Here is a 25,000-nt window from a genome sequence, read left to right as displayed (position 1 = left end):
ACGGCCATTACCCAGAGTCTCTCTGACCTTTAGACTTAAACAGGCTGTATTTTGCTACTATTATATCATGACATTAATATGTTATATATAGATATATATATATACATAATATGTACTTATTTGTATAGCGCTTTTCACAACACACAGCTTCAAAGCAGCTTTACTGAAAATCATGACATTGATGTTTATAATATGTTAATGTCTTCATGCCATATAGTCACATTTAGCAAATTAGAGCTGGACGTTAATATAGTTTACATTTTGCGACGATACAAGCAATCAAGCTGTTGAGATTTGCTATATAGTATATACCCCCTTTAGCAAGTATACTGTATTTATGCAGTTAAGGTTGGAGATACTTACTGTATATATCTAAAGAGCTGATAATATGGTTACATATGTATTGCTTTACGTGAGTATACTGTATATATGCAAATATATATATATATATATATTTATCTAGAGACGGTAATACTGCTGACATTTTTGCGATGATATTAGCAAATTGAGCAGATGAGATTTGGTATATAGTATATATTGCTTTACATGAGTGTACTGTGTGTATGCAGGTAAAGTAGGAAATACTATATATCTCTGCTCTGTTGTGATTGGCTAATCTCCACACAGGCTGCTTTTTTATTGTACCTTGAAGATTTCTAGTTATGATTTGCTAACTACATTTTAGATTACAAATAAGTTTGAAAAAAATATGTAAGTATGATTAAATGATGTAAACCTCTCTGTGCAGGTATTATGGGTTATGGATGTGGTTTCCGGAGCTTTTTAAGAGAGCCGAGGACGGAGGGTCTCCATGCACCAACACGTCTCGAGTCCAAAGCTCAGAGAATGAAAGCTGCTATCCAGTCAAAACTGCAGGTTAATGTTACTAAAACTAAAACTCTTTTGTTGTCATGATCAAGTATTTTTTATAATAGCTTTGTGTGTTTTGCAGTGTATATGGAGGGTTTTATAACTGCGGCTTCAAACTTGCCGGGAAACATCTTCACTATCCTGCTCATGGACAGAATTGGCGGGAAAATTCTGCTGTGTTAGTACAGCAAGTTACCTTACAATGACTGAATGGCACATTTTGCTTAATAATATACCTCATCACCACATTAATTATTGCAAAATATTAAAGAACTAATAAAGCGCACTATAAAAGTCCATCTATAGTAATGATTTTTTTCTGTCCGGTAGCCGTCAGTTTGCTGGCGTCCAGCGTGAGCGTGTTTATCATCTACATGGTGAAGACCAAAACTCAGAGTCTGATCGTGTCCTGCGTGTTCAGTGGCGTTTCTGTCATCTCCTGGAACGCCCTGGACGTGGTGGGGACGGAACTGTACCCCACACAACTACGGTAAACCCCAATATTCATTTGTAATATTGCTACTGATTTCACATGCAAAGAGGTCAGCCAATCATAATTCCAAAAGTTTGGATTAATGAAGCTTTTTTAAATCTTTTTTTAAAAAGAAGTCACCAAGGTTGCATTTATTTGATTAAAAATACAGTGAAATATTGTGAAACATTTTTATAATTGAAAAAATTAATTGAGCAGCAAACCATCATATTAGAATGATTTCTGAAGGATCATGTGACACTGAAGACTGGAGTAATGATGCTGAAAATTCAGCTTTGATCACAGGAATAAATTACACTTTATAATGTATTAAAATAGAAAACAGTTCTTTTAAATTGTAGTAATATCCCTCAATATTTCTGTTTTTACTGTATTTTTGATCAAATAAATGTAGCCTGTGTGAGCAGAAGAGACTTCTTTCAACAAAATCTTAATTATTTGTATAGAGTTACATAAATGCACAGTATCAAAAAAGGTCTAGAGACTGGAAAAAAGAAGTTACAAATACAAATAATGACCTTAATGAAACTAACTTTATATGAAAAATAAATAGGAAAGTGTAGAATATGGCTTCTTTAAATAGAATTCAGAGTACGAAATGAATGAATGTATTAATTGCGGTTTCTGTTTCGTAGCTCCTCAGCTCTGGGGGTTTTCACTGGAGTGGGCCGCGTTGCAGCCATCCTGGGAAATGTTGTTTTTGGGCAGCTGGTGGACTCCAACTGTGCCGTACCTCTGCTGATGGTGTCTGCGCTCCTGCTGGCAGGAGGACTGGCGGCTCTACGCCTGCCTCAAACCAAACAGACTGAACTGACATGATACGACCAAGCCAAGCGAGGCATTCTGGGACCAAAATACCAAACCAAAGAGCTTGACAATTTGCAGTTTTGCCTTAATGTTGCACAAGTGCACTTTGAAAAGTCGACCTGAAGGTTCCACACACTTTTTGCCATGTTTTCTGTACTGAAATCTTTAGTATCAGTAATTCTTATTGGCAGCTTAAAGCCTTATTAAATTAAATCTCGAATATTTAATAAATATTTAGTTCAAAATCTGTCCTCAACCCACTTGTCTTCTGTAATCTGATATATTGACTTGTACAACACGTCATAAATTCTTATGATAATTTCTTATTTTTAACAACATTTTTATTTTATTTCAGTTAATTTTTATGGTATTAATGAATTTTAATAGTTTCTAAATGAATTCATAGGATATTCAGTTGACTTTACATTTGTATCTAATTGCATAATTCCCTTTAGAGTGATTTTTTTAATATATATTTTCATGTTTGCACACCAAAATAAACACAACAGCCAATGGATTGATGCTTCAACAACTTTATTTTGTCCAATCTGAACATTTGTAAATAACCATGGCAATACTTGCAGAGTAATGAGGTAGAGACTTTGAAAATCTAAAAAGCAGCTGCAAAAGGCAACAAGGAAGAGATGATGCTCTTTGGCACAGCGAGAAACCAGAGCGGTGCAGATTTACTGAACTAAGGTTAGGAGTGTTTAAAGCAAAATACAAAACTCAATGCGAGGATTTCACTTCGATCTGCTCTAACAAACAAATTTAAAACCACTGGCAAACGTTTCCCTAGTGTCATGTTTAAAAAAGTGCCACGATTTGATAAAAACTATGTACAGCACAGAGGTCAGAGTAACATCCAGAGTTGCTAACAAGAGTTGTATTCAATCTGATGGATGGTTGACGGGGTGCAGCGGGGTGGTTGCTAAGCAACAGCATCAGCCAGCTGTGATGTCACTTCCTGGAGCATTTTACAAGCCAAGATGCTCATCAACCATTTAATAGTGTTAAAAAACAAAATAAAAAGGCCCTAAAGGAAAAGACACTGAGACAGCCCAACTTAAAAATCTGTTTTAAAAAAAAAAACTCTAAAAATCACCAGCTAACCAGCCAATAATAATAATTAAAAAAAAAAAAAGGTCTGGAAAAGCTGGTAACAAAAAAGAAGCCGAAGGCACCGACTGGCATTTGCCTGCAGAGTGTCAAAACTGCGAGAAACTAATATTCTGTTCATGCAAAATTTAAAATACAACTCTTAAAATCAGATATCCATGGCGATGGCTGTCTGGTTAACTGTGCAAGTGGCTCAGCATCAACGAACCCTTTAGTGTGCATAGAGCCTTAATGAACGAGAGCAGTGCAATACAACGCAATAACCTCCTCAAGTGTGTCTCCCCTGTTTCCCCACAGACTCACACCAACATCCTTTCAAGAAACAGTGAACTCAGTCCGGACTTTTCCCCACGCCGCTGACGCTGACTGACGCTGGGTTTAGTGGGGGTTCAGGCCCTTCTGGTTGCGCATGAGTGGCTGATGGCTACTCAAAACATCCAGAGAGTGACGCCAATGCCAGCATGACCGACAGTGGTATTTAAAACAAGCCTGGAAAAAAAGAAGAGTTGAAGAAATACACATATAAGTGCAATACGTAAAGAGCGTGGTTTGTTAGGTGCTTTGTATATGTCGAATTTCAACTTAACCCAGTGAATCAATAATCAAATCAATTCGCTGTCAACCCAAAGATTCACAGCCCTACTTATTAGAAACATGGCCACAATATAGAAATACATTAAAAAGTTGAACAAAATTTTTTTTTTAATTGTTCATGTTCACTGCCACGTTGATAATGCAAATGTACAGTAAAATAACACAATGTGAAAAGAGACTTAAGGCGCAGTAAGTAATTTCTGAGAAACAGCTGATATCTGAAATCAACCCAAACAAACACACCCCTCCCTTCACAAACACTCAAGGGTGGATGCTTTATCATAGCTGAGGCGAAGCAAAATAATGCTTTGCGAAAAATAAAGTGAAGATGATGAATGAATGTCAAGGAAGAACAAAAAATTAACATTCAATGAACAAGCAAGAGTTTGTTGGCAGTCTCCAGATAAACAATGACACTCAAAACAGTCCTGTTAGCATATCTTGGTTCTGTGAAACAGCAAAACCAATGTTACTCACGAATGGAGCAGAAACAACACAACCACAGGTTTTTTAGGCCTAACCGCTTCGGTCTCTCCAGAGCTGAAAAGCTTTTCTAATATTAATGCGGGTCCTTAAGCTCTAGCCTGATCATAACCCTTCTTTTTCCAGTGATATTCCTCTGACCTTTTCTCTTTTGTAATGTCTCTCAGCTATCTCTCTTTCTTTAAATCTCCCTCTTGCTCACTCTCTCTCCCCCTTCGTGGACACACCCCCTACTGCTGATTGGCCCACTCTCTCCCCCTTCATCATGAGTGGACACGCCCCATACTGCTGATAGGCCCACTCTCTCTCTCCCCCAATCATGAGTGGACACACCCCCTACTGCTGATTGGCCTACTCTCTCTCCTCCCCCATCATAAATGGACACGCCCCCCCACTGTTGATTGGCTCACACTCTCTCTCCCCCCCTATCATGAGTGGGCACGCCCTCTACTGCTGATTGGCGTACTCTCTCTCCCCCTATCATGAGTGGACACGCCCCCTACTGCTGATTGGCCCACTCTCTCTCCCCCCTATCATGAGTGGACACACCCCCTACTGCTGATTGGCCAACTCTCTCTCCTCCCCCATCATAAATGGATACGCCCCCTACTGCTCGGAGTGATCCACTTTCAACAGAGTTTCTCAGAAATCACTTACTGCACCTTCAAAGGGCAGAATCATGCTGAAACAAAGTGACCTTAGCTGTAACTTTACAGTGTTCATACCTGGGCCCTACAGAAGAACGGGCCGGGCTGACTGTTACATATTTGGCACATGGAGTCATCCAGATACGGGTCAATCTGGATCTACAGAGGGAACAGAAAGAGAGTGAGGTAAAGATACAGGGATGATCTTTGAGGCTGTATATTCGAGTCCTGCTCTTCTGTACCTTCTTGGTAAACTTGCATGTTTTTATCTGCACAAACGCCCCAGTCACGGCTTTCAAGTAACTCCTCTGGCTCCTAAATGTCACTCGTCCAGAACCTAGACGAACAAATGCAACACAACAGTAGAAATATTTTTAAGGGCCATTCACACCAAGCACCAATATCTATAACGATAATGATAAAGATGTAGTTCTAAAAATCGTTCTAAATATAAAAGAATAGCAGAGTTCACATCACAACTATAACGATAACGGCACAGAGGAAAGATATCAAATCATTTCCAGAATGATTTTTTTCCAACTAATGAACAATAAAAACATTGACAGCCAATCAGAATCCATCCTGCTTTAAAGAGCTCAAGCATTTAAAGTGGAAGACTACAAAACTGCAGCGAGCGCTTAGAATAAACAGAATGATATCATGCGTTGGTGTGGACGCAATATAGTTATCATTATATTATATCATCCTTGGTGTGAATGGGCCTTTAGGGTGAGTTCAAACTTGTAGTTTGGTTCTCTTAGTTTTTTTGGATCAGACCAAAAAAGAAAATGATACATCTAGTCCCGGTTCACTTGGTTTTCTCACTGTCATTTTCAACAACAAACCTAAAGATACAAAACAAAACCAATGGCTTTTATGATGTATATTTTGCGACGGAACTTACCGAACATCCAAAACAAAGCTGTGTGCTTGGGATAAACATGCTCATTATAAGTGCCTTCATATGGTGGGGTGTTTTCTACCAACTGACAACTCATGAAGAGTTTAGAAAATGTGTAAAGGAGTCAAAACAGCGTCAGGAATCCCTCCGTCACACACACAAACGAAGATCTGCTGCAAAAAGACAGTAGCCACGTTTCCATTACCCTTCAAACTGCGCAAATTGAAATTGCGAATTGAAAATATGCCCAATGGAAACACGTCAATTTCGCAAAAACTCCCATTTATCATAAAAAAGTTTTTATGCTCGCATGAGGAGGTTTTTCAAGCAATTCGAAAAATAAATATTCGCAAAACTGCAATGGAAACAGTCTTTGCGCATTTACAGGTCACCTGACGTAGATGACGCGGTGTGTTTGGACAGAATACGAGACAGAGTTCTTTATTAAATTCATAAAAGGCAGAAGAATTACAGGAATACTGGATTCTAAACCTCAAATAAATGCCACAACCAAGACCTCGAAGCAGAGATGAGTGAGAAACGCCCAGAAACACCTCATATGTGCCGCACTCAAGTATAAGGGTCTTTCCTTGTCATTAATGATCTTACAGATCTATCTCAGGCTCAGCTCCCTCCTACTTTCACTCACTTCTACGAGTCTACATCCCTACCAGAAGCCTACGATCGGTCAACGAGCGACGTCTCGTGGTTCCATCACAGAAAGCCACAAAATCACTTTCCAGAACATTCTCATTCACAGTTCCATGCTGGTGGAATGCTCTCCCCACCCTCATCCGGAATGTAGAATCCCTGACAACATTCAAAAGACAGCTGAAAACCCATCTCTTCCGTGAGCACTTAACCTAAAAAAAAAAAAATTCCTTTTTCCTTTAAACCCTCGCTTATCGGGCTTATGCTACTCTGAATAATGCCTGAACTTCATATTTTGAGCACTTCTTGCGTTGTTTCTTGCCTCTTCACGATGACTCGCTTAATTTAGTCCTAATTTGTAAGTCGCTTTGGACAAAAGCGTCTGCTAAATGACTAAATGTAAATGTAAATGTAATGATTGGATAACACACATACGTCTCCTTTGATTAATAATAATGGGCAGTGCAGTACCTGAGATATACATAGAGCTACTAACGTCCGTTGCTATGATTTCTGGAATGACCTATCGCGAGAGGAAAAAATGACGTTGTAGTCGCATAACATCGGTTAATGGAAACGCCGTCATTTCGCAATAGTTTTTTGTCGACATTTAGAAAAAAATTATAATAATTTGCTAAAGTTATTTTATTATAGTAATTTGCTAAAGCGCCTAGTGATTCCTACTCCTGTAACGAACTCTAATGGGCAACGTAGTTCATGGGATGAAAGGAACCATGTATGCTTGAGCATTCTGTCCTTTGGTCCTGTTTTTAGTTTTTTTAGATGTCTTTGGTCCGTGTTGCGTTCATATATCATTCAAACCAAACCAGAATTCGATTTTAAGCAGACAGAGATCACCCTTTTCAGGACTCTTGGTCCGCTTGTTTGCTGTGTACCAGGGTTCGGATGGCAGCGTTCACACTTATTCAAATGAACCGCACCAACAGAGCAAACACACTAGAGTTTATGTAAGGGTTAATGCCCGACGAGGTGTCCATTATCAGGTATTAATGGACGACGGCGAGGCGTGAACCGTCCGACGCGCAGCGGAGTCCGCCGAAGTCCATTAATACCTGACAATGGACACCTCGAAGGGCATTAACCCGCTTATACCATGGTCACTTACGAAAGAAAGAAATATTTAATCAATTAATAATACTTTAATGTGTTTTAGAGTAAAAATCGTGAGGGTTTTTATTTATTAAGTCGAGCGCACTATTTAATATCTCCCGTATACAGGCGTTGCCAAGCAACGTGGCCACAGCGACCTGACCGCAGCAGTTGATCAGTGAGTTTGAGCCAGCGCAATCATTTAGAACTGTCATCAGGCAAATTGACGGGACGCCTTTCCTAGGTGTACATTATCACTTTTTAAAGGACACCCTGCAGCCAATCAGAATCGAGTATTCACCCAGACCATGGTATAATTTAATCTAACCAAACCTGCCAAGTGTGACACACACCACCATTAATATAAATGAAAGAAGCGTGCACAAACCTATGGGATACTTGTGCTTGTCTGTGTCGATGCCTGCGTACGTGACCCCTCCGAAGAGATCGTCCATGATGTGGGCCAGGCCTTCTGCATTCAGCATCCCATGCAGAGCGCCCACGAACACGGTCCTGTTACGGCAGAGACGCTGGGAGGGACAACGGACGAAATTGCTGTCCGAGATCACCCACGGGATGACCTGCACCTGCAGTAGAAGAAGTGAGAGAGCGGGGTCAGAGGCCAGGGGGCAAAAACAGTGTGTTTAAGTGCATGTTATTCTCACATCTTTGCTGTGGATCCGCCTGCTGGACAGTTTGTAGAAGAACTCGAGATAATCGTCAGACTGCAGGCGGTGTTGAGTACAGGCCTGCAGGAGCATCTTCACTGACTTCTCCCAGTCAAACAGCAGGTACACATAACCTACACAAACACAAACAAGCGCTTGTAACACTTACATGAAAAAAATATGTATATATGTGTGTGTTTTATGTATAATATTTGATACTTATTGCTTGTGTGGTAATTTATTGATCACAATAAACATGTATTTTTCATTGCATTTACAACCTCTGAAGCATTTTCTATTAATTTAATCATCTTTGATCATAAAAGGAACTTATGATTCGTGGAAGTAAAAAAACAGAGTTTTAATGCCACCAAAGGAACCAGGTAAAACTAGATAATTCAAATATATAACTCTTCAATCAAAATTGCCTAATGTTACTGAATGAAAAGCCGACCCAGGACGAGCTATAGGACTGTGAAGCTTTGGGGAGTTGATGGACTCGATCTACTCCATCTGTGTTTTGATCATCGTTCTGAATCCCATCTGGATGTAGTCTTTGACAAAAACGTGATTTCCTCAGCTTTTTGATCAAAATGTTGCTTTATTTATCAAACATACCCACATTCAAGTGATGATAAAAAAAGAATGCATGAAGCTGGAATATTTTTTTATTCCAGGGACTGATGGATGTTCAGATATTCATACAACAAAATATTCTGGGGGCCATGAAAGTTTTGTGAAAATTATCAAAAAATAATAACTTTGTAATAACTAAAATAATAACTTTTGATCCTGGCAATTTTTTTCAAAAATGCTGGTTAAAAAATAAATATATAATAAATATATTCAAAATTATGTAACTATGAACAATGAAAAAAATATATGCAAGTTAGAATATTATAAAAATCTAATTTTAATTGTATTAATGTTAGATAGATGTTGTTGAACTGTAGATCTGGAGTTGTTACCTTGAGGAGGACAGCGTGGGTGTTTCCCATCTTTACCAGGCCACTCAACTTTCAATGGACCAAACACACTAAATGTGTTCAACAGACTCGCTACAAAGAGAGAGAAAAAATGGTCATTAACAACTCATTTGTGTTCAGTTCAGTTCTGTTTTCATGGACTTTGAAGTTTGCACCACTTTGTTTTTGATCCTGTTTCCTTTGTTCCCATTTCTAGTTTTTTTTCTATGGTTACTCATTAGTTGACTGATTATTCCCCACCTGTGCCTTGTTTTACCCCTCTTTATCCTGTGTATTTAACCCTCCTCAGTTTGCAGTTCAGTGTCATGTGTTGTCTTTAAGCTACTGACCAAGTAAGCGGTTACGTTTTCTCCAACTTTTGAGTGTATATTTGTATTACCTTCTTTGTTTTTGGTTTTTGTTAAAGGGGTCATGACATGAGAAATCAGAATGAAGGTTGAATTTTTTTATTTTTTTTATTATTATAAAAATAAAATATATATTAACATGTATAAGTGAACCTTAAGGAACATATTAAAATAATAATAAAAAATCCATGTCATGACCCTTTTAATAAAAGGGCTCGAAATGTATCTTCCTCATCACCATCCTCTGATGTGACGCATGGTACCGAATAATAATCTCCATCTCAAATGTGTGTTTGTCAGCTCACCCTCTGTGATGTCCCATGGCACACCTCCCAGGAACACTTTACAGGAGTAAACGGGGTTTTTGTAGTGGCGTGGAGGAAGTTGCCCTTCCCAGGTGTAAGTGGCTTCATTCACGGCTGTGAGATGCAGTCAATCATAAAGTCACTACAATATCAATAACAACTGGACAGAGTGCAGCAACTAAATGCAAGAGTTTTAAGATGCATTTTAATGTTTAACCATTTTAACCATGTAAAAGTTGACATGAAATACTTTAAAAAAAATAATGGAACACTTTAAATAAGATTAAAACAAAATATAAAGAAATCTAAAAAAAGGTTGCATATGTTTTTTTTAGTACCATATTTGATACATCAGCATTTTAAGGTATGATTTAGTGAGAATATGGCTCTCATTCCTGAGGAGAAAAAAACAGCTCAATTTTATTCAGAGGCTCAAACTGAGTAAAAATATGCTTTTAATGTAGTTGCTTATTTATATGTCCAAAAAGTAAGATGAAATGCTTGTAATGTAAATCAATTAGATCTTTATAACAGTATAACAGACTACTTGCATAAAACATATAAATATCTGTTGTAACTCTATCTGCCAAATAATGTCTTCGTAAGTTGATTTAATTGCTTAGTTTTATGATCAAATCTCTGTAGTTTTTATGTATAGTGATTGTGTACAACACAATGATGATTGAGAGATGTTCAAATAAACGTTACTTAAAGACCGATGCATCATATTTGATATTCAGCTTAAAGGGATACTCCACTTTAAAATGAAAATTCTGTCATCATATACTCACCCTCATGTTGTTTCAATCCTTTATGAATTTCTTTCTTCTGCTGAACAGAAAGGAAGATATTTAGAAGAATATCAGTAACCAGACAGTTTCTGGTCCCATTGACTTCCATAGTATATTTTTTTCCTACTATGGAAGTCAATGGGACCAGAAACTGATATTCTTCTAAATATCTTCCTTTCTGTTCAGCAGAAGAAAGAAATTCATAAAGGATTGAAACAACATGAGGGTGAGTATATGATGACAGAATTTTCATTTTAAAGTGGAGTATCCCTTTAACGTGATTTTTCTAATTATGTATGGATAAGCAAGAAAACATATGTTGCTTCAGCCCAGAAAATGTTCATCTTGAAATATTACTAACAATATAAAAGTTATTCTCACTTTTACTTCAGATCCTGAAAGAAACTTTTACTTTTACTTTTTTTTTTAAATCAGTAAAGATTTCACAACAAAAATACTCGTGAACCAAGACCTGAAGTTGAACGCTTACAATTACAATAAAAGGCCTTTCACTTGCTTAAAAATTGTATAACTATCAATCAGACGACAGAAGGCATGTAGTAGATTGTGTGCAACAGGTTTTCAGCAGTTTTGATCATTTTAAGGCCTTAGAAATTTGCTTAATCAAATATGATGCACCTCAAAACATCTGTGTTCCATTGAGCTTTTTTCCCCTCTTTTTTTAAACCCATTTAAATAGCGCTTTATACAATATTCATTGTTTACTGTTAATGTTGCAAAATTAATGAATTAAGTTACATTGAGTGTCATCATGCTTATTGAATCTAATAGTTTAGCATAGCTGGCTAATGTAATTGTACCTGCAGCCTGTTTATGAAGTTTGGCCTCTCTCTCGATGCAGAACGAGGGTTTGTTCAGGCTCAAAGTGTCCCAGCCGGGCCAGATGGGACCTGTGGGCCAGCAACCAAACACTGACCCTTCAGCCTGAGCACTGGGAGCGTTCGTGAAGGTGGTTAGTGGGTTCTGCTCCAAACGGGCAACTGCGTCCAGTTTCTCCCCCTCCGCCTGCAGTTCAGGCAGCACCAGGGGCGACGGGGTGGAAACTCTGAGAGAGGCCTGATGGAGACGGACACACTAATAACCGCACTATAACTACTGAAAAACTGACACTGTGGAGAACGGAATCTGTGAAAGGTTCCACTGGACTCTTTTGAGTTCCGTATCCGATCGGAATGTTGTTGCTCACCAGGTGTTCGGATCCTGAAGAGAACACGCTGTTCTCGGAGTTGACGGGACTGCTGGATCCAGAGTGCAGCAGAGAGTGAGGCTCCAGCGCTGGTATCAGACTAGAGAAGCGCTCCAGTGGATCTGCTCCGGCTGAAGAATCATGGGTCTGGAAAGCCAGCGGCTGAACCGAATCATCACCTCGTGAAGCACCAAACAGATTAAACGCTGTGGGAGAGAATATGTCATTAAAAATGTCAATCACTGACACCAACTTTAATTTCTTAAAGCGATGTCACACGTTTTTTAAGCTGAAACATTTTTTGTCACATCCAGCAAACATCTCCTCACTATCCGCTAGCTGCCTGTCCCCTGAACACACTGTAAAAAAACGCGGTCTCTGTAGACAGCCCAGGCTCCACAAACGGCAACAAAAACAAACTGGCCCAGCCTGGACCACGCAACATAACAAACAGTGTTCCAGCCAATAACCGACAAGAATGATTTGGGGGTGGGGGTTGGGGGGTTAGTGCGTGTGCACATGAAGGGAGTGGAGGAGAGAGAAGCATGAAGAGGGAAGTTAGCTAGAGGAGAGATGTCCTAGACAATGACAACGACTAACATTAGAATTATATTCTCTTGAATTTTGATATGAGACAAAGAGACGACGTTCCGATTAACAAATAGCAAAGAAGAGGGAAAAGGAGAAGGAACGCACGGAAGGGAGGGGGAGGGATGAGGAGGAGGAGGGAGGGTCGAGCTAGCCTCCGTTTTGTTTGACAATACTTCGAACGTCAGCGAGAAGTGACGTCACCCAACATCGCTCAGAGCACCTTTAAGTGGCATGTCATTTTAGCGGAAAACAATAACTGGGCAAAATGATGAAAATGTGCTTAGAAATGTAAAATATTAAACTTTACCCCACTTTAAAACTCAAAAAAATTAAATCAAAAGTGACACTTAAGAAATTTATAATATTACAAAATATTTATATTTTTAAAAAATGCCGCTCTTTTGAACTTTCTATTGAGCAAAGATGTAAATGTATCACTGTTTCCACAAAAATATGAAGCAGCAAATAATCAAAAAATGTTTCTTGAGCAGCAAATCATCATATTAGAGTGATTTCTGAAGGATCATGTGATCATAATGATGCTGAAACTTCAGCTTTGATCACAGGAATAAATATATTTTAAAAGATATTAAAATAAAAATTATGGTCACACTTTTATATTAGGGTCCAATTCTCACTATTAACTAACTATTAACTACGACTTTTGCCTTAATAATCTCCTAATTACTGCTTATTAATAGTAAATTAGTTAAGTTTAGGTATTGGTAGAATTAAAGGATAAGGTATTAATAAGCAGCCAATAACCTAGTAATATGCATGCTAATAAGCAACTAGTTAATAGTGAGAATTGGACCCTAAAGTGTTACCAAAATTATTTTAAGCTCTTGAAATAATAGCATATAATGAGCATTAATAGCTACACTTTAGAAATTGCCCAACTTCTGGCTCAACCAGTGCTGTGAGTTTAGGGTTGGACTACCTGTTTTTTCCCAAAGATGGCAGACAGGGTGGGTGACGTGTTTTTTATTTGAGCATTTATGTCTGCTGCAAATAGCAGCACAAAAATAACACTGTTATCTCTATTCCTGTGAAAAGAGTGAATGAATGGGAGAAGTGCTGGATGAGACAGCAGAAACGAGCTTGGTGTGTGTGTGTGTGTGTGTGTGTGTGTGTGTCCCTCTTTTACAGGATTTGGGTCAGAACAAACCTAAGGCACATCATGGCTTTCATTTAAAACACGGATGGACGCACTCATTTACGCTTGTAATCTGAGATAGGGAAGCTATAGGGAAAGTCCAAATGAAACGCATCCCAACGCTGATGAATCCAGCGGTCTGTCCTCGGTGATCGGTGTGAAAATGATTAGTCATGAGAGAGAAATCAAGATATGAGACACCAATACAGCTCAGACCTTCCAGAACAATCTTTTAACACACACTGCAACAAAATAAAAAAATCCAACTGAAAATCCTTAAAAAGTGTTAAACAATATACTTTATTTTCTCACTTTGTGTTTTTTCCATTTAAATGTTACAACACTGACAGAGATTTATGCTTAAAAAAACCCCGATATAGCTACTATATATATATATATATATATATATGGAATAATATATAGATAATTTATAATGTAATGTGCATTTAAATTAACTATATATATATATATATATATATATACATATACATGCATAAATCTCAGTTAGTGTTGTTACATTTAAATTTATAAATAAGGCTTATATTTATATAAAAATATAGATATATTCTCTGACCTCAAGTCTTATTATCTTTACACAATTTTGTACTATTTGTATTCTAAAATATAGTCTATGTTATTATTTATATCATATATTTTGTTTATATATCATATATTCTCAGATAATCAAGACAAACGCACTGATTTTTTGGCAGTTCGCTCACAAACTCACAAAGTGTCTGAAACTAGCTTGAACAGCCAGATAGGAGCGGCCATACACAACTGTAAACATCACGTTTAACACACAGGTTCACTCACCGGGCTGGGTCGAGCGCTGGGGATCAGGGCGGCTCCAGGGCTTCTGGGTCCAGCAGGGGAGGCTCAGAGACAACAGGCCCAGACTGAGCTCATCAACGCTGGGCATGACAGCCACGGGATCCTGCTGCTCTGGAGAGAACAGCATTCTGCTAACCAGCGGAGAGCAGCCTGAGCCCGAACCATCTATGTGTGTGTGTGTGTGTGAGAGAGAGAGAGAGAGAGAGAGAGAGTTACAGAGGCACAAAGACACCCAACCGAACCTCGTTTCCCATACCGACCTGCCGTTGGTCCAGTGGAGGTCATTATACTGCTGTGTGTTCATCACTGACCTGTTAAACATGTGACCGCCCCACTGAAAACCTCACACACTGCTGCTAGTGCTAAAGCCATGCTCACTCCATCACACACACACTCGGTCTGCCAGAACAGCCTCACCACCTCCCGTCCCTGTGTGTGTGTGTGTGTGTGTGTGAGAATCACGTGTTCTGTCTGTCTCTCTGGCCCGTCTCCCGTTCATGGCCTGACTCAGCAGAGAGACAGACAGAAGGGGGCAGGGCTTCAACGATCACTATGATTCAGCTCATTTGACTTCACACACACACTGCTGAACCCAGGCTGTACCAGACACACCCTAGTGTCGGACTAAAGGGGCGTTCCCAGCTAACAGGAAACATATCAGAACTTATGGCAAGGTTCTCATAAGTTATGAATGAATGTTCGTCCAGTAACGTTAATCAGTTATCAGGGGCCTGTTGTACCGGCTGTGCGTTAGTAAAACTTAGCCCAGTTTAGACGTAAATGACACTAAGTTATAACTTACACACTACTATATTTTTTGGGCGTTGCACGGTTAAAGGAATAGTTCGCTTAAAAATGAAAATTCTGTCATCATTTACTCTCCCTCACGTTGTTTCAAACCTGTATGAATTTTTTTCTTCTGAACACAAAATAAGATATTTTGAACAGTTGATGGACCCCATTGACTTCTATAGCCTTTTTTTCCCTACTATGGAAGTCAATGGGGTCCATCAACTGTCTGGTTACCAACATTCTTCAATATATCTGCATGATAATGACATTTACACTCGCTTTTATTTTAAGAGAGAGAACATTATGTGAATAGATGACTTTGTTAGCAGCTCTTCAACACGCGAGCATGTCCTTGTGTTCATTGGTCAGTGTTGTATATATCATATAAAATCATTCATAATAAATACATCTTTTTTTTTTTATCTATAAATGTGGACATTTCGTTCGAATTTAAGTAAGAACTTACGAATGGCTGGTGCAACCCAACCCAAGTCTTTAAAAATGTTCTCAAAACATCAGCACAAAAACATTATTTATACATCGTTTTTTTTTTTTTAAACGCTTAAATGATTTAGTTGGTCATTCGAATAATGTTTTTTAAATTTTACTACTTGTTTCAGAACGTTCAAGAGAACATTCAAAATTAGCGTTCCCATATTTGCAAAATGATCAAATAGAATGTTCCCTTAATGTTCACATAACAAAAAAAGTTTTTAGATAAAATTTAGATCATCCTGATATATCAATAATTTATTAATTATAATTTATAAACTATGTATACTCTATATACAGTATATACATTGTATATATATATATATATATATATATATATATTGTATAGTTCATATAAATTAACTATACCTAAATATACGGTTCTGAGACAATATTCATTGCCGTTCTAAAATTAATTTTTCTTTTGCAAGCTACATATGTGACAGTGAAATTCTGTCACTTTCACATTGTTAGAAAAAAAGTTGATTTTATCTATCAGGATATTGAAAAGTGTGCATTAGATTCCAGCATCTGCAGGTTTGCTAAAACAGTTCTTAAATAGCTATTTGTATATTGGTTGACTTTAGTCTGACAATAGTCACACTAATCTAAAACTCTTGTTTCAGAATATGAGCAAGTACTATATTTATAAACAGACTACTAACAAAGAATCTATTCATATTAGTTAATGTTGTTTTCAACTAATAGTTGTGTCTGTTCATTTTATTTAACGGATCTGAGCTAACATGCACAAACAATGAACAGTTGTATTTTTATTGACCAACGTTAACAACTCACTCATTGCTTAAGTTTATGTTGTCCTTACTGGGACCTTAAGTCTTAACTTTAGTGTAGCCTATCTGTGTGTGTGTGTGTGTGTGTGTGTGTGTGTGTTCATGGTTTTCTATCCCGGTGGGGACTTCAACCTGAATGCACACAGACTCATGGGGACTCGTGTCACAGTGGGGACCTAAATTGAGGTCCCCATGGGTAAACAAGCTTATAAATCATACAGAATGAGTTTTTTTTTTTTTTTATGTAAAAATGCAGAAAGTTTTCTGTGATGGGTAGGTTTAGGGGTAGGGTTAGTGTAAGGAGATAGAATATACAGTTTGTACAGTATAAAAACCATTAAGTCTATGGAGAGTCCCCACAAAGATAGTGAACCAGACACGTGTGTGTGTGTGTGTGTGTGGATCTCACCTGTGAAGTTCTGCTGGTTGGCCCCTGTGAAGAGCCCAAAGGCCCCGTGAGCTCCAGGGTCTCTATAAGCAGCATGACGGTGATTTTTCACTCTCTGTTAAAAGAAACAGTGACAGTTTGTTCTATGTGAACATGGGTGACAGAACTGTCAAAATGGCTGAACATTTCCTTTAACTAATTAACTAAAATAATTCAAGAAAGTGCTGGGATGTACAGCTGAAAAATAAAGCGAGAACCTACCAAACTATGAAAAACTCCACTTAGCCTACTATTAACATGAAGACTGTGTCTCAAAAGCTAATGAGTTCACTGCTTAAAACAGCAATTAGGTGTTGTTTATGATTTATCTTCCTTATTTTTACCTTATTAATTGCATGCATTAATGCTCAACATCTTTTTTTATTCTTCTGTGTATTGTCATTGTTGTTTGCCTCAATTTGTGTAGGCTACTTTATGTTTGCAGTATTTTTATTATACAGAGCTAAGCTGCAAATGTTTGGTGATGATGATATATACAATTCGCGCCAATACAAAACTGAAACTGAAAGTTTAAGACTTTTTCATACACACATTATGTCTCTTACCCTGCAGAAATCCATTAGAGCGTCTAAATGCAGCTAAAAAAAACCAAAACACGACAATTTTGACTTTATAATTTGCAGTTCAGACTCAAAATGAGTGTAACGCTGCTGCACGACACACCAGGATTCAAACCTGAACACGTTAGAGAGTCATTTTGCGTTGAACAGGTGCATGAGCTCAGCATTAGCACATCACGCGCACATTGCGAACATTCACGCGCAGAGAACGAGCGATCAGGATACAGTGGGGGGTCGGGGCTAGTTGTCACACGGGAAGTTGTCACGACTCACGAGGGTTATATAGGCCTATTTCAGTAACTAAAATGTTTTTTTCTCTAACAGTAGTTTAATACATGCGTTTTAAATGTTCATATAATTATACATAGGAATATACAATGTATTAGCCGCCTACAATAAATTCTGTAAACAATTTCTGTCCTCAGAAATGGCCGATAAAAATGGCCGTTCGATTAATTGTTTTGACATTCAAATAGTTTTACTATTTAAATTGGGTTGAAAGGCCCTTTAGGCTACATTGTGACCGCTATAATTGGGGCATGTTGTCACACGTGCTCAATGAACTGAATTCCTGTTTTTCTAGACAATAATGGTGGAAATGTTCAACTGATTTTTGTAGACTTTATGTTATTCATCGATAATAGGCCTTTACAGAAATTGCGTTTCATAAATACACCAACTGGAATAAAATGCGTGACAACTAGCCTGCATAAATATCAATCCACATTCACATCAAAGTTAAATAATAAAAGTAGACATCTTCATTTGAGTGTGTGTGTTCTCTTTTATTGACATTTAAAACTCTTTATAATAAATAGAGATATAATATTCAAACAACACATGATTTCCCACTGTCACACAGAGATGAGTCAGTAAAGCTGGATTTCATTTTTTACCTAGGGCAGGAGGAAGATCTGGTTTATGCCAACAAGCACATCATCATAACTAAAAATATCTAAAACTAACTACTAATGGAGTCTTCATCGAGATAAACGGCTCAAGATTGCATTTAAATATCTAAAATAATGGGATTGTGAGTTAATGTACTCCTCCTGTGAGAGTTTCACGAGAACAAGAAGCTGATGAACACCAGTCCTAGATTCAGTAGTTATACATTTGCAACAACAACAAAAAAACAAACAATAAAAAAACAGAGAAGACATACATTTCCTTTTGAGAGATTAGATGAGGTTGCTACAAAATCTGAGAGTGTTTTGGAGCTTTTGATTTTGCTAAACCAACAGAAATTGACTGCATCATGATACTAATATGAACATGTTCCAGAGAGCTCATGTTTTCAAAACCAGATTGATATGGTTTCTGGAAACAAATCTGCTGTCGTCATTGGGATGTGGTCTGGGATCAGATGCAAGATGTTACATTCAGAATATGTGAAAGCTAAACGCTAGAAATAAACCCCACTGAGCTTCTGTTCATTTTATGAAGATCACAAAGGCAACGATTGATCTGAAAGCAAATGAATAACTCAGATGATTATTAGTCTTGTTTCGTTGAGCAGATGGATTGTTATTAACTGGTTGCTGTTGATTACAAGGTAGAGTCCAAATACTTTTGAGCATGTACTGTAAATCCTAAAGAGATCCTAAACTAAAACTGACACAGGTTTGTGCAGTAATTCGGCAGGTTTATGGTGCACTGACTGTCTTTGATGCCATGCAACATTCAACAGAGGAACATAAGAGGAACATCCTGATTACGGGGCCCTGAATGTTGCTGTTGTCGCGGTTCTGACATCAGTATATTTTTGATGCTACAAGCCAGTCCACGCGGGGGAAATATCTACACAGCGATGCGACTCAATGCGATAAGCAGCAGTAGGAGGGTGTTGACTGTAGGGGCGCCATCACTGCGACAGGGCCTGCAGGATATCTTTAACCAGCATCGTGCCGATCACCATCTTCTCACAGTTGACCGTCAGCTGAGCTCCGACCCCTTCCTTCGTAGCGACGGTGACCAGCACGAGACAGCCGCTGCTGACCGTTTTACCTGCGAATCTGTAAACAGGAGCGGAAGGAGGAGGAGGAGGTGTACTGAGATTTCAAGAGATCACAGGCCAGAAAAACAGACAGCAAAGTAAAGAAAAGTGAAGAATGAAAGAGTTTTACATACTCAAATAATAAGCCTAAATCAAAATATACTTGCACATACGAATCTGAGAGTCCTCGAAAATATAACTAATAATCTTACTGAAGCTACACTTAAAAAAAAAAAAAGTTGCACATAAGACAGATTAATAGAGTGTGTTTTACAAGACAATACTATTTGAGCCTTCAAAATTCCATGTTTAATTCAATGTGTTACTTGCTGTTTCTTTGTGATTATATGTGAAATTCACAGGCAATTTTTGAGTGAAAATAGTTTCTACACCAGATTTATTTGGTGTAGTTAAAATGCCCCGTTCCAATTGACACAACTAGCGTGCACTTCATCTACAAGATCATCGAGTGTCCCATTTGTCATATTTTGGTACAGAAATGTGCTCACTAGTTTTTCACACTTGAAATAGTTAACCCTGGGTCATTCTAAAACCTGGGTAAACGGAATCCTGGGTTATCTTACATATGTGACCTTGGACCACAAAACCGGTCACATGGGTCAGTTTTTTGAAATTGAGATTTATGCGACTTGTGACTGGTTTTGTGATCTAGTGTCACATGTGTTAACGTTCTTATTTGCATATTCATAATGTAAGTGTCACTGATTGGATGAGCGCAGCATGTGACCTGTTTACATTAAGGCTCAAGCATTGGGCATCCTTATTTTATATATTGCTGGCTTTACTATCAAGGTCATCCTAGATGGACTTTTTGGACTATAAAGGTATGCAACATATTTTATGTCAACTTTTATGTTAAATGCGATTAATCGCCATTAATCAATTTGACAGCACTAGTATATATATATATATATATATATATATATATATATATCATACACACATATATTATATATTTACAAACGTATACAAAACTTTTCCAAACTTGTTAGATGTGATTAATCGCAATTAATCGATTTTAAAGCACTAACACTCAATAAAACTACAAAGTAGCCAAAATATGCTTAAGTACAGTAGCTAATTACATTTACTTAAATACTTTACATCACTGGTGAAACGTTCCTTTACCCGGGGTTCAGAGCGACAATAACACAGGGTTAAGGCGCTGTGTGAAAAGCCCTTATGCAACATTGCATTACTAAAGTCTTCATTTGGGACACTGTATTCATGTGAGTGTGAGTGTGTGTGTGTGTGTGTGTATTACCTGCACTCTTTATCAGAACCGCAGGGTACCCTGCTCAAGTTGGCGGTGGCCGTGACTCTCTCAACGATGATGTGCTCATTCACACATTTCTCTCCTAGCGACAACTTCTCTGAGATTTCATTCATTCCCATCAGTTTACCTGCAAAAAGACACAGAAAGCATCCCTTCGTCAGATTAGCTGAAAGCTAATGCAAATGCTAACTCTGCTGACTACCTAATCAACAACAATTTTTAGGAATCACACTTGCACTCCAGATGTGAAGGCTCTGAACAGTAGGCAGCAAAATTATGACCAAAAAATACCAAGACCAAGCGCTGAAGAGCATAACTAGGAAATAATTCCATCTAATTAAATGAATTATGTTGTTAGCTTAGCAACATAAAAGACTCTATTAGTCTGTCGTGCATTAACAGAGCTGCTGCCCACAATGAGTGTTTCGATTCAATCACGTTCAATCAAAAGTCATAATAGATGTCACCTTAGAAGGTAGCAGTCTATGTAGACAGTACACAAGAGTTTTTGTGAGCTATGTTGAGCGTGTTGGTCTCAAGAGTGTTGTGATGGTTCAGGGTCGTTCAGTGTTTCTAAGGCACATTCCTAGTGAGATGCAGCATGATGTTACCTTGACATGCCATAAGAAAATGCATAGTCATGGTAACAGTCGCCAAGGCAATAACTGGAGACTGCGTTAAGAGGGAGAGGCAGCTGGAAGCAAAAGCATTTACAGGAAGACAGGAAGGAGGTGTGCAGCTAACAGAAATAAATTCAGAGACTAAAGGGGAAGAGGAGGTGACTGTAAGTGCTATGCTAATCGGCTACATCAGAGAAACTTACCATCCAAAAGATTCTCTAATGAACAGCGTCAAAACAACCCCATGGAAGAGGAAGACATGAGTATGTTAAACTAATACGTTTCAACAAATACGTTAACACTGTATGCTAAACTGACAGACAGGTTTATGCTGAGCTGTTAGCGGCATGCTAACTAACTAGCGTGGGCTGAATTCCAATTTGCACACTATCCATGCTATAAAGTATGCTAGATTCAGTTTAGTGTGTTCAACATTGTAATATGTTGAAAATAGTATGTCAAAATTACATGGATGGCATACTAATTCCAGTGCATCTGTGCACGCTTTTGAAGCTATTTAACACACAACCCCTTTGTGCTATGGTGAATTAATAATGATTTTAAGCTAATGAGTTTAACTAGAAGCTAATGCTTACATGCAGTACACGAGAAAGGGGTCTGTGGTATCAAGAGGCCAATTTCGGGTTAGAAAAGTATGTAGTTTTTTTGTGCACAATAGAAGTATGCAAATTAGGATTCTGCCTTGATAAAAGCCATGAAACAGAAAAACGGGGCCATACTTCATGAATAATGAATGAAAGATATAAAAAGTTTTTCTCCTCATATCAACCCTTGACAATTTATTTCAGAGACACCCAAAAAAATGACAGACATTTTGAGGAAAAGGATCAATTGATAGACTGTGAGCGCTAAAATGAGAAAGGCTGACGTCCGCTCACCTTGCTCCTTCTTAAAGTCGTTTTCTGTCAGAAAGGCCGGTGTCATGAGCTCCCCGACGGGCGGCTGGATCGTGACGAAGAATTTGCGGGTGTGAGTACTGAAAGAGATTGAAATATATTTTTTTCAGTCAATTAAAGCTAATTGGAATTGGAGTCAAAGAACTGATCCCAGTCATATAAATGGAGTTTAGCCAATCATAATGGAGGTAATTTGCATATAGAAATATTTTAACTCTTTCCCCGCCAGCATTTTAGCCCGAAAATTTCATGGACCCCAGAATATTTGGTTGTATGAAGATCTGAATATGCAAAAGAAAGAACAGACCCTCTGCTTTAAAAAAAATAAAAAAATAAAAGTTTTATTCTAGCTTCAAAGCCTATAGCTCGTCCTGGGTCGACATTTCATTCAGTAACATTAGGCAGTTTTGATTTATATGCTGTTTAATGTTGATGATTGCATTATTTTACATATGCATCTGCTTACATATGATATCGCTCACTTGTTTCTGCATCTTTGCATGTGTTTTGATCAGGAGATTCAGTACTCTTTCACAAGGTGTGTAATAGCTCCCCCTACCATATAACAGTGAAAACACGGAAAGCCGATGTCGGGGAAAGAGTTAAATTTTGTTACATTTTCTAAATGTGAAGAATGGTCATGAAAAACTAAATTATGACCATTTTGATCGTAAGCTTGACTAGCATGATCGTAAGTGGACATCAGGAAACCGAAGTGCATAATTTAGCTCCTCTTAAACACTCACCACAGCTGGAAGTTTGCTGCTTGCGTAGAGTCACAGAAGTCTATGCCCATCACCACAGTAACCGAATCACCTGCTGCTAACACCTCTGAAAGAACAACGCAAATAGAACAAAAATAAACTTGAAGCTCCTGTAGAAGAACTCATTCTGTGCTGGGCTGCAGACCTATCTCGGAGAACTCTCGGATCCTCATCCCGGACTGCAGCTTGGGCTCCTCGATGTGCAGGTTTTTGGTCTCGGAGTTGGTGTTGTTGGTGAATTGGATCTGGACGGCCACCATGTTGGGGTCTGGACTGAAGGGCTGCCGGCTGAAACAGTACTCAACCGCAAGACCCTCGCCCTTTATACGATGCAGGAGCTCATACATCTTTATCGAACCAGAAGGTGCAATGGTCTATTGGAAAACAGAAAAGATTTTATTTATATCAAATTAACCTAAATTTCTATATACAGGTTTGGGGTCAGTTAGAGGAAATTAATGCTTTTATTCAGTATTAAAAGAACTATATTAACAAAAGAGTTCTATTTAAAATAAAAGCTGTTCTTTTTAACTTTTTATCCATCAAAGATTCTTGAACTGTTTCCAACTTTGATAATAATCAGAAATGTTTCTTGAGCAGCAAATCAACATATTAGAATGATTTCTGAAGGATCATGTGACACTGAAGACTGGAGTAATGATGCTTAAAATTCAGCTTTGATCACAGCAATAAATCACATTTTAAAATATATTCAAATAGAAAAAAATATCATTTAAATTTCTAGCTGTTTTTAGTGTATTTTTATGAAACAGGTTCTGGCCCCAAACATTTGAATGGTAGAGTATAGTAAAAAATTATATTAAATGTAAATAATATTACATTTCAGAGCAATTTTTTTGTATTTTGAAAATAATAAAGAGATGCACATAAAAAAAGGGAAAACTACTATTTTTCCTACAGTCTTGTCTCTAAAATGAAAATATTTCTGATGTATGCATAATACATTTACTGCAATTTACTATTGTACTTTGGCCCAGAACTCACTGTAGGTGCCAGAATAGAGTCGGTCAGTGACAAACCCTCTAGATCAGAAACCAGACTACTCGACATGAAGTTAACTGGAGTCACCGGAGCTGTTGCTGTGGTCGGTTCAACTGAGAGAGAGAGAGAGAGAGAGAGAGAGAGATTATATGGTTTTACATTCAAGCATTTTTAGTATTTGGTCTTGTATGTCTCACTCACAGTCATCCAGATCCAACAAAGACATTTCTTGCGTCTCCTTCTTACTCTCTTTTTTGGATTGTTTAGGAGGTTGTTTTGATACGGGTGTCTGAGCGAAACAAGAAAAATACATGGATGAACTCTCATCTGTGCATAAAGTAGTTAGTAGAGGCGAATAACATCAAATAGCACAGTTTATTAACACCTTGATTCATGTGACAACAGTAACATACTACTTTTAGAAATGTTTATTACCAGATAATAAACTTTTCTTTAATATTTAAAAAAAATAGCAGGCAGTATTCAATATATGATATATTCTGCACAGTATTCACTAAGTAGTAAGCTAGTATCCCATTCTGAACTAGTCTAACCTTCTTCTTCCTGATGTCGGTGTCAGATTCAGACTCCTCCCCTGACTCCTCCTCCGACTCCTCCTCCTCTGATTCGCTGCTCTCTGATTCGCTCTCTGACTCTGAAGCGCTCTTCTGATTCTTCACTGCTTTCCTGCCTCGTTTCCGGTCCTCGGCGCCGCTGCTCTGCTCACTGTGGGCATGATGGAGCAAAACATGAGACAT

The 25,000-nt window shown here is 38.0% G+C and overlaps 3 protein-coding genes across 6 annotated transcripts in view; 1 reads left to right on the top strand and 2 right to left on the bottom strand.

Moving 5' to 3' along the window:
- Positions 1 to 2,687, top strand: part of sv2 (synaptic vesicle glycoprotein 2) — a 6,589-nt gene extending 3,902 nt beyond the window's left edge. Inside the window, exons 10-13 of the mRNA XM_084094624.1 lie at positions 749 to 876; positions 953 to 1,048; positions 1,201 to 1,360; positions 1,999 to 2,687. Of these exons, the coding sequence (XP_083950750.1) occupies positions 749 to 876; positions 953 to 1,048; positions 1,201 to 1,360; positions 1,999 to 2,182 (568 nt within the window). The 3' untranslated portion in view covers positions 2,183 to 2,687. The remainder of the gene's footprint in view (positions 1 to 748; positions 877 to 952; positions 1,049 to 1,200; positions 1,361 to 1,998) is intronic.
- On the bottom strand, positions 2,688 to 17,130 carry cpeb1a (cytoplasmic polyadenylation element binding protein 1a). Of its 4 annotated transcripts, none has more exons than XM_084094628.1 (11): positions 17,048 to 17,130; positions 14,543 to 14,725; positions 11,980 to 12,185; positions 11,594 to 11,849; positions 9,982 to 10,095; positions 9,312 to 9,401; positions 8,341 to 8,477; positions 8,064 to 8,262; positions 5,256 to 5,350; positions 5,092 to 5,172; positions 2,688 to 3,778 (listed from the first exon to the last, which is right to left on the bottom strand). In XM_084094628.1, the coding sequence occupies exons 2-11, from the start codon at positions 14,685 to 14,687 to the stop codon at positions 3,668 to 3,670; spliced, it is 1,434 nt and encodes a 477-aa protein (XP_083950754.1). In that variant the 5' UTR covers positions 14,688 to 14,725; positions 17,048 to 17,130; the 3' UTR covers positions 2,688 to 3,667. The 4 variants fall into 4 exon arrangements, with proteins under 4 accessions (XP_083950754.1, XP_083950751.1, XP_083950752.1 ...); XM_084094625.1 differs by lacking the exon at positions 17,048 to 17,130 and adding an exon at positions 14,821 to 14,966; XM_084094626.1 differs by lacking the exon at positions 17,048 to 17,130 and adding an exon at positions 14,821 to 14,961 and having other exon boundaries at positions 11,594 to 11,867.
- Positions 17,131 to 18,413: 1,283 nt separating this feature from the next.
- Positions 18,414 to 25,000, bottom strand: part of ap3b2 (adaptor related protein complex 3 subunit beta 2) — a 32,760-nt gene continuing 26,173 nt past the window's right edge. Inside the window, exons 21-29 of the mRNA XM_084095230.1 lie at positions 24,797 to 24,981; positions 24,444 to 24,531; positions 24,246 to 24,355; positions 23,386 to 23,614; positions 23,223 to 23,307; positions 22,459 to 22,556; positions 21,763 to 21,777; positions 20,928 to 21,066; positions 18,414 to 19,661 (exon numbers count right to left, since the gene is read on the bottom strand). Coding sequence (XP_083951356.1) covers positions 19,511 to 19,661; positions 20,928 to 21,066; positions 21,763 to 21,777; positions 22,459 to 22,556; positions 23,223 to 23,307; positions 23,386 to 23,614; positions 24,246 to 24,355; positions 24,444 to 24,531; positions 24,797 to 24,981 — 1,100 coding nt within the window. The 3' untranslated portion in view covers positions 18,414 to 19,510. The remainder of the gene's footprint in view (positions 19,662 to 20,927; positions 21,067 to 21,762; positions 21,778 to 22,458; positions 22,557 to 23,222; positions 23,308 to 23,385; positions 23,615 to 24,245; positions 24,356 to 24,443; positions 24,532 to 24,796; positions 24,982 to 25,000) is intronic.

The sequence above is a fragment of the Abramis brama genome, assembly GCF_963993115.1.
Source record: "Abramis brama genome assembly, chromosome: 20".
Lineage (NCBI taxonomy): Eukaryota > Metazoa > Chordata > Actinopteri > Cypriniformes > Leuciscidae > Abramis > Abramis brama.
The sequence above is the reverse complement of the archived record's forward strand: the minus strand, read 5'-3'. Positions and strand labels throughout refer to the sequence as shown.

Excerpts from the sequence above, each read along its gene's own strand:
- cpeb1a (XM_084094627.1), bottom strand. The coding sequence starts at position 14,932 with ATGGCTTTAGCACTAGCAGCAGTGTGTGAGGTTTTCAGTGGGGCGGTC. Across the intron at positions 11,850-11,979 it reads CTTCAGGATCCGAACACCTG|GCCTCTCTCAGAGTTTCCAC; the intron begins GTGAGCAACAAC and ends CGTCTCCATCAG. Across the intron at positions 9,402-9,981 it reads GCCATGGGACATCACAGAGG|CGAGTCTGTTGAACACATTT; the intron begins GTGAGCTGACAA and ends CTCTCTTTGTAG.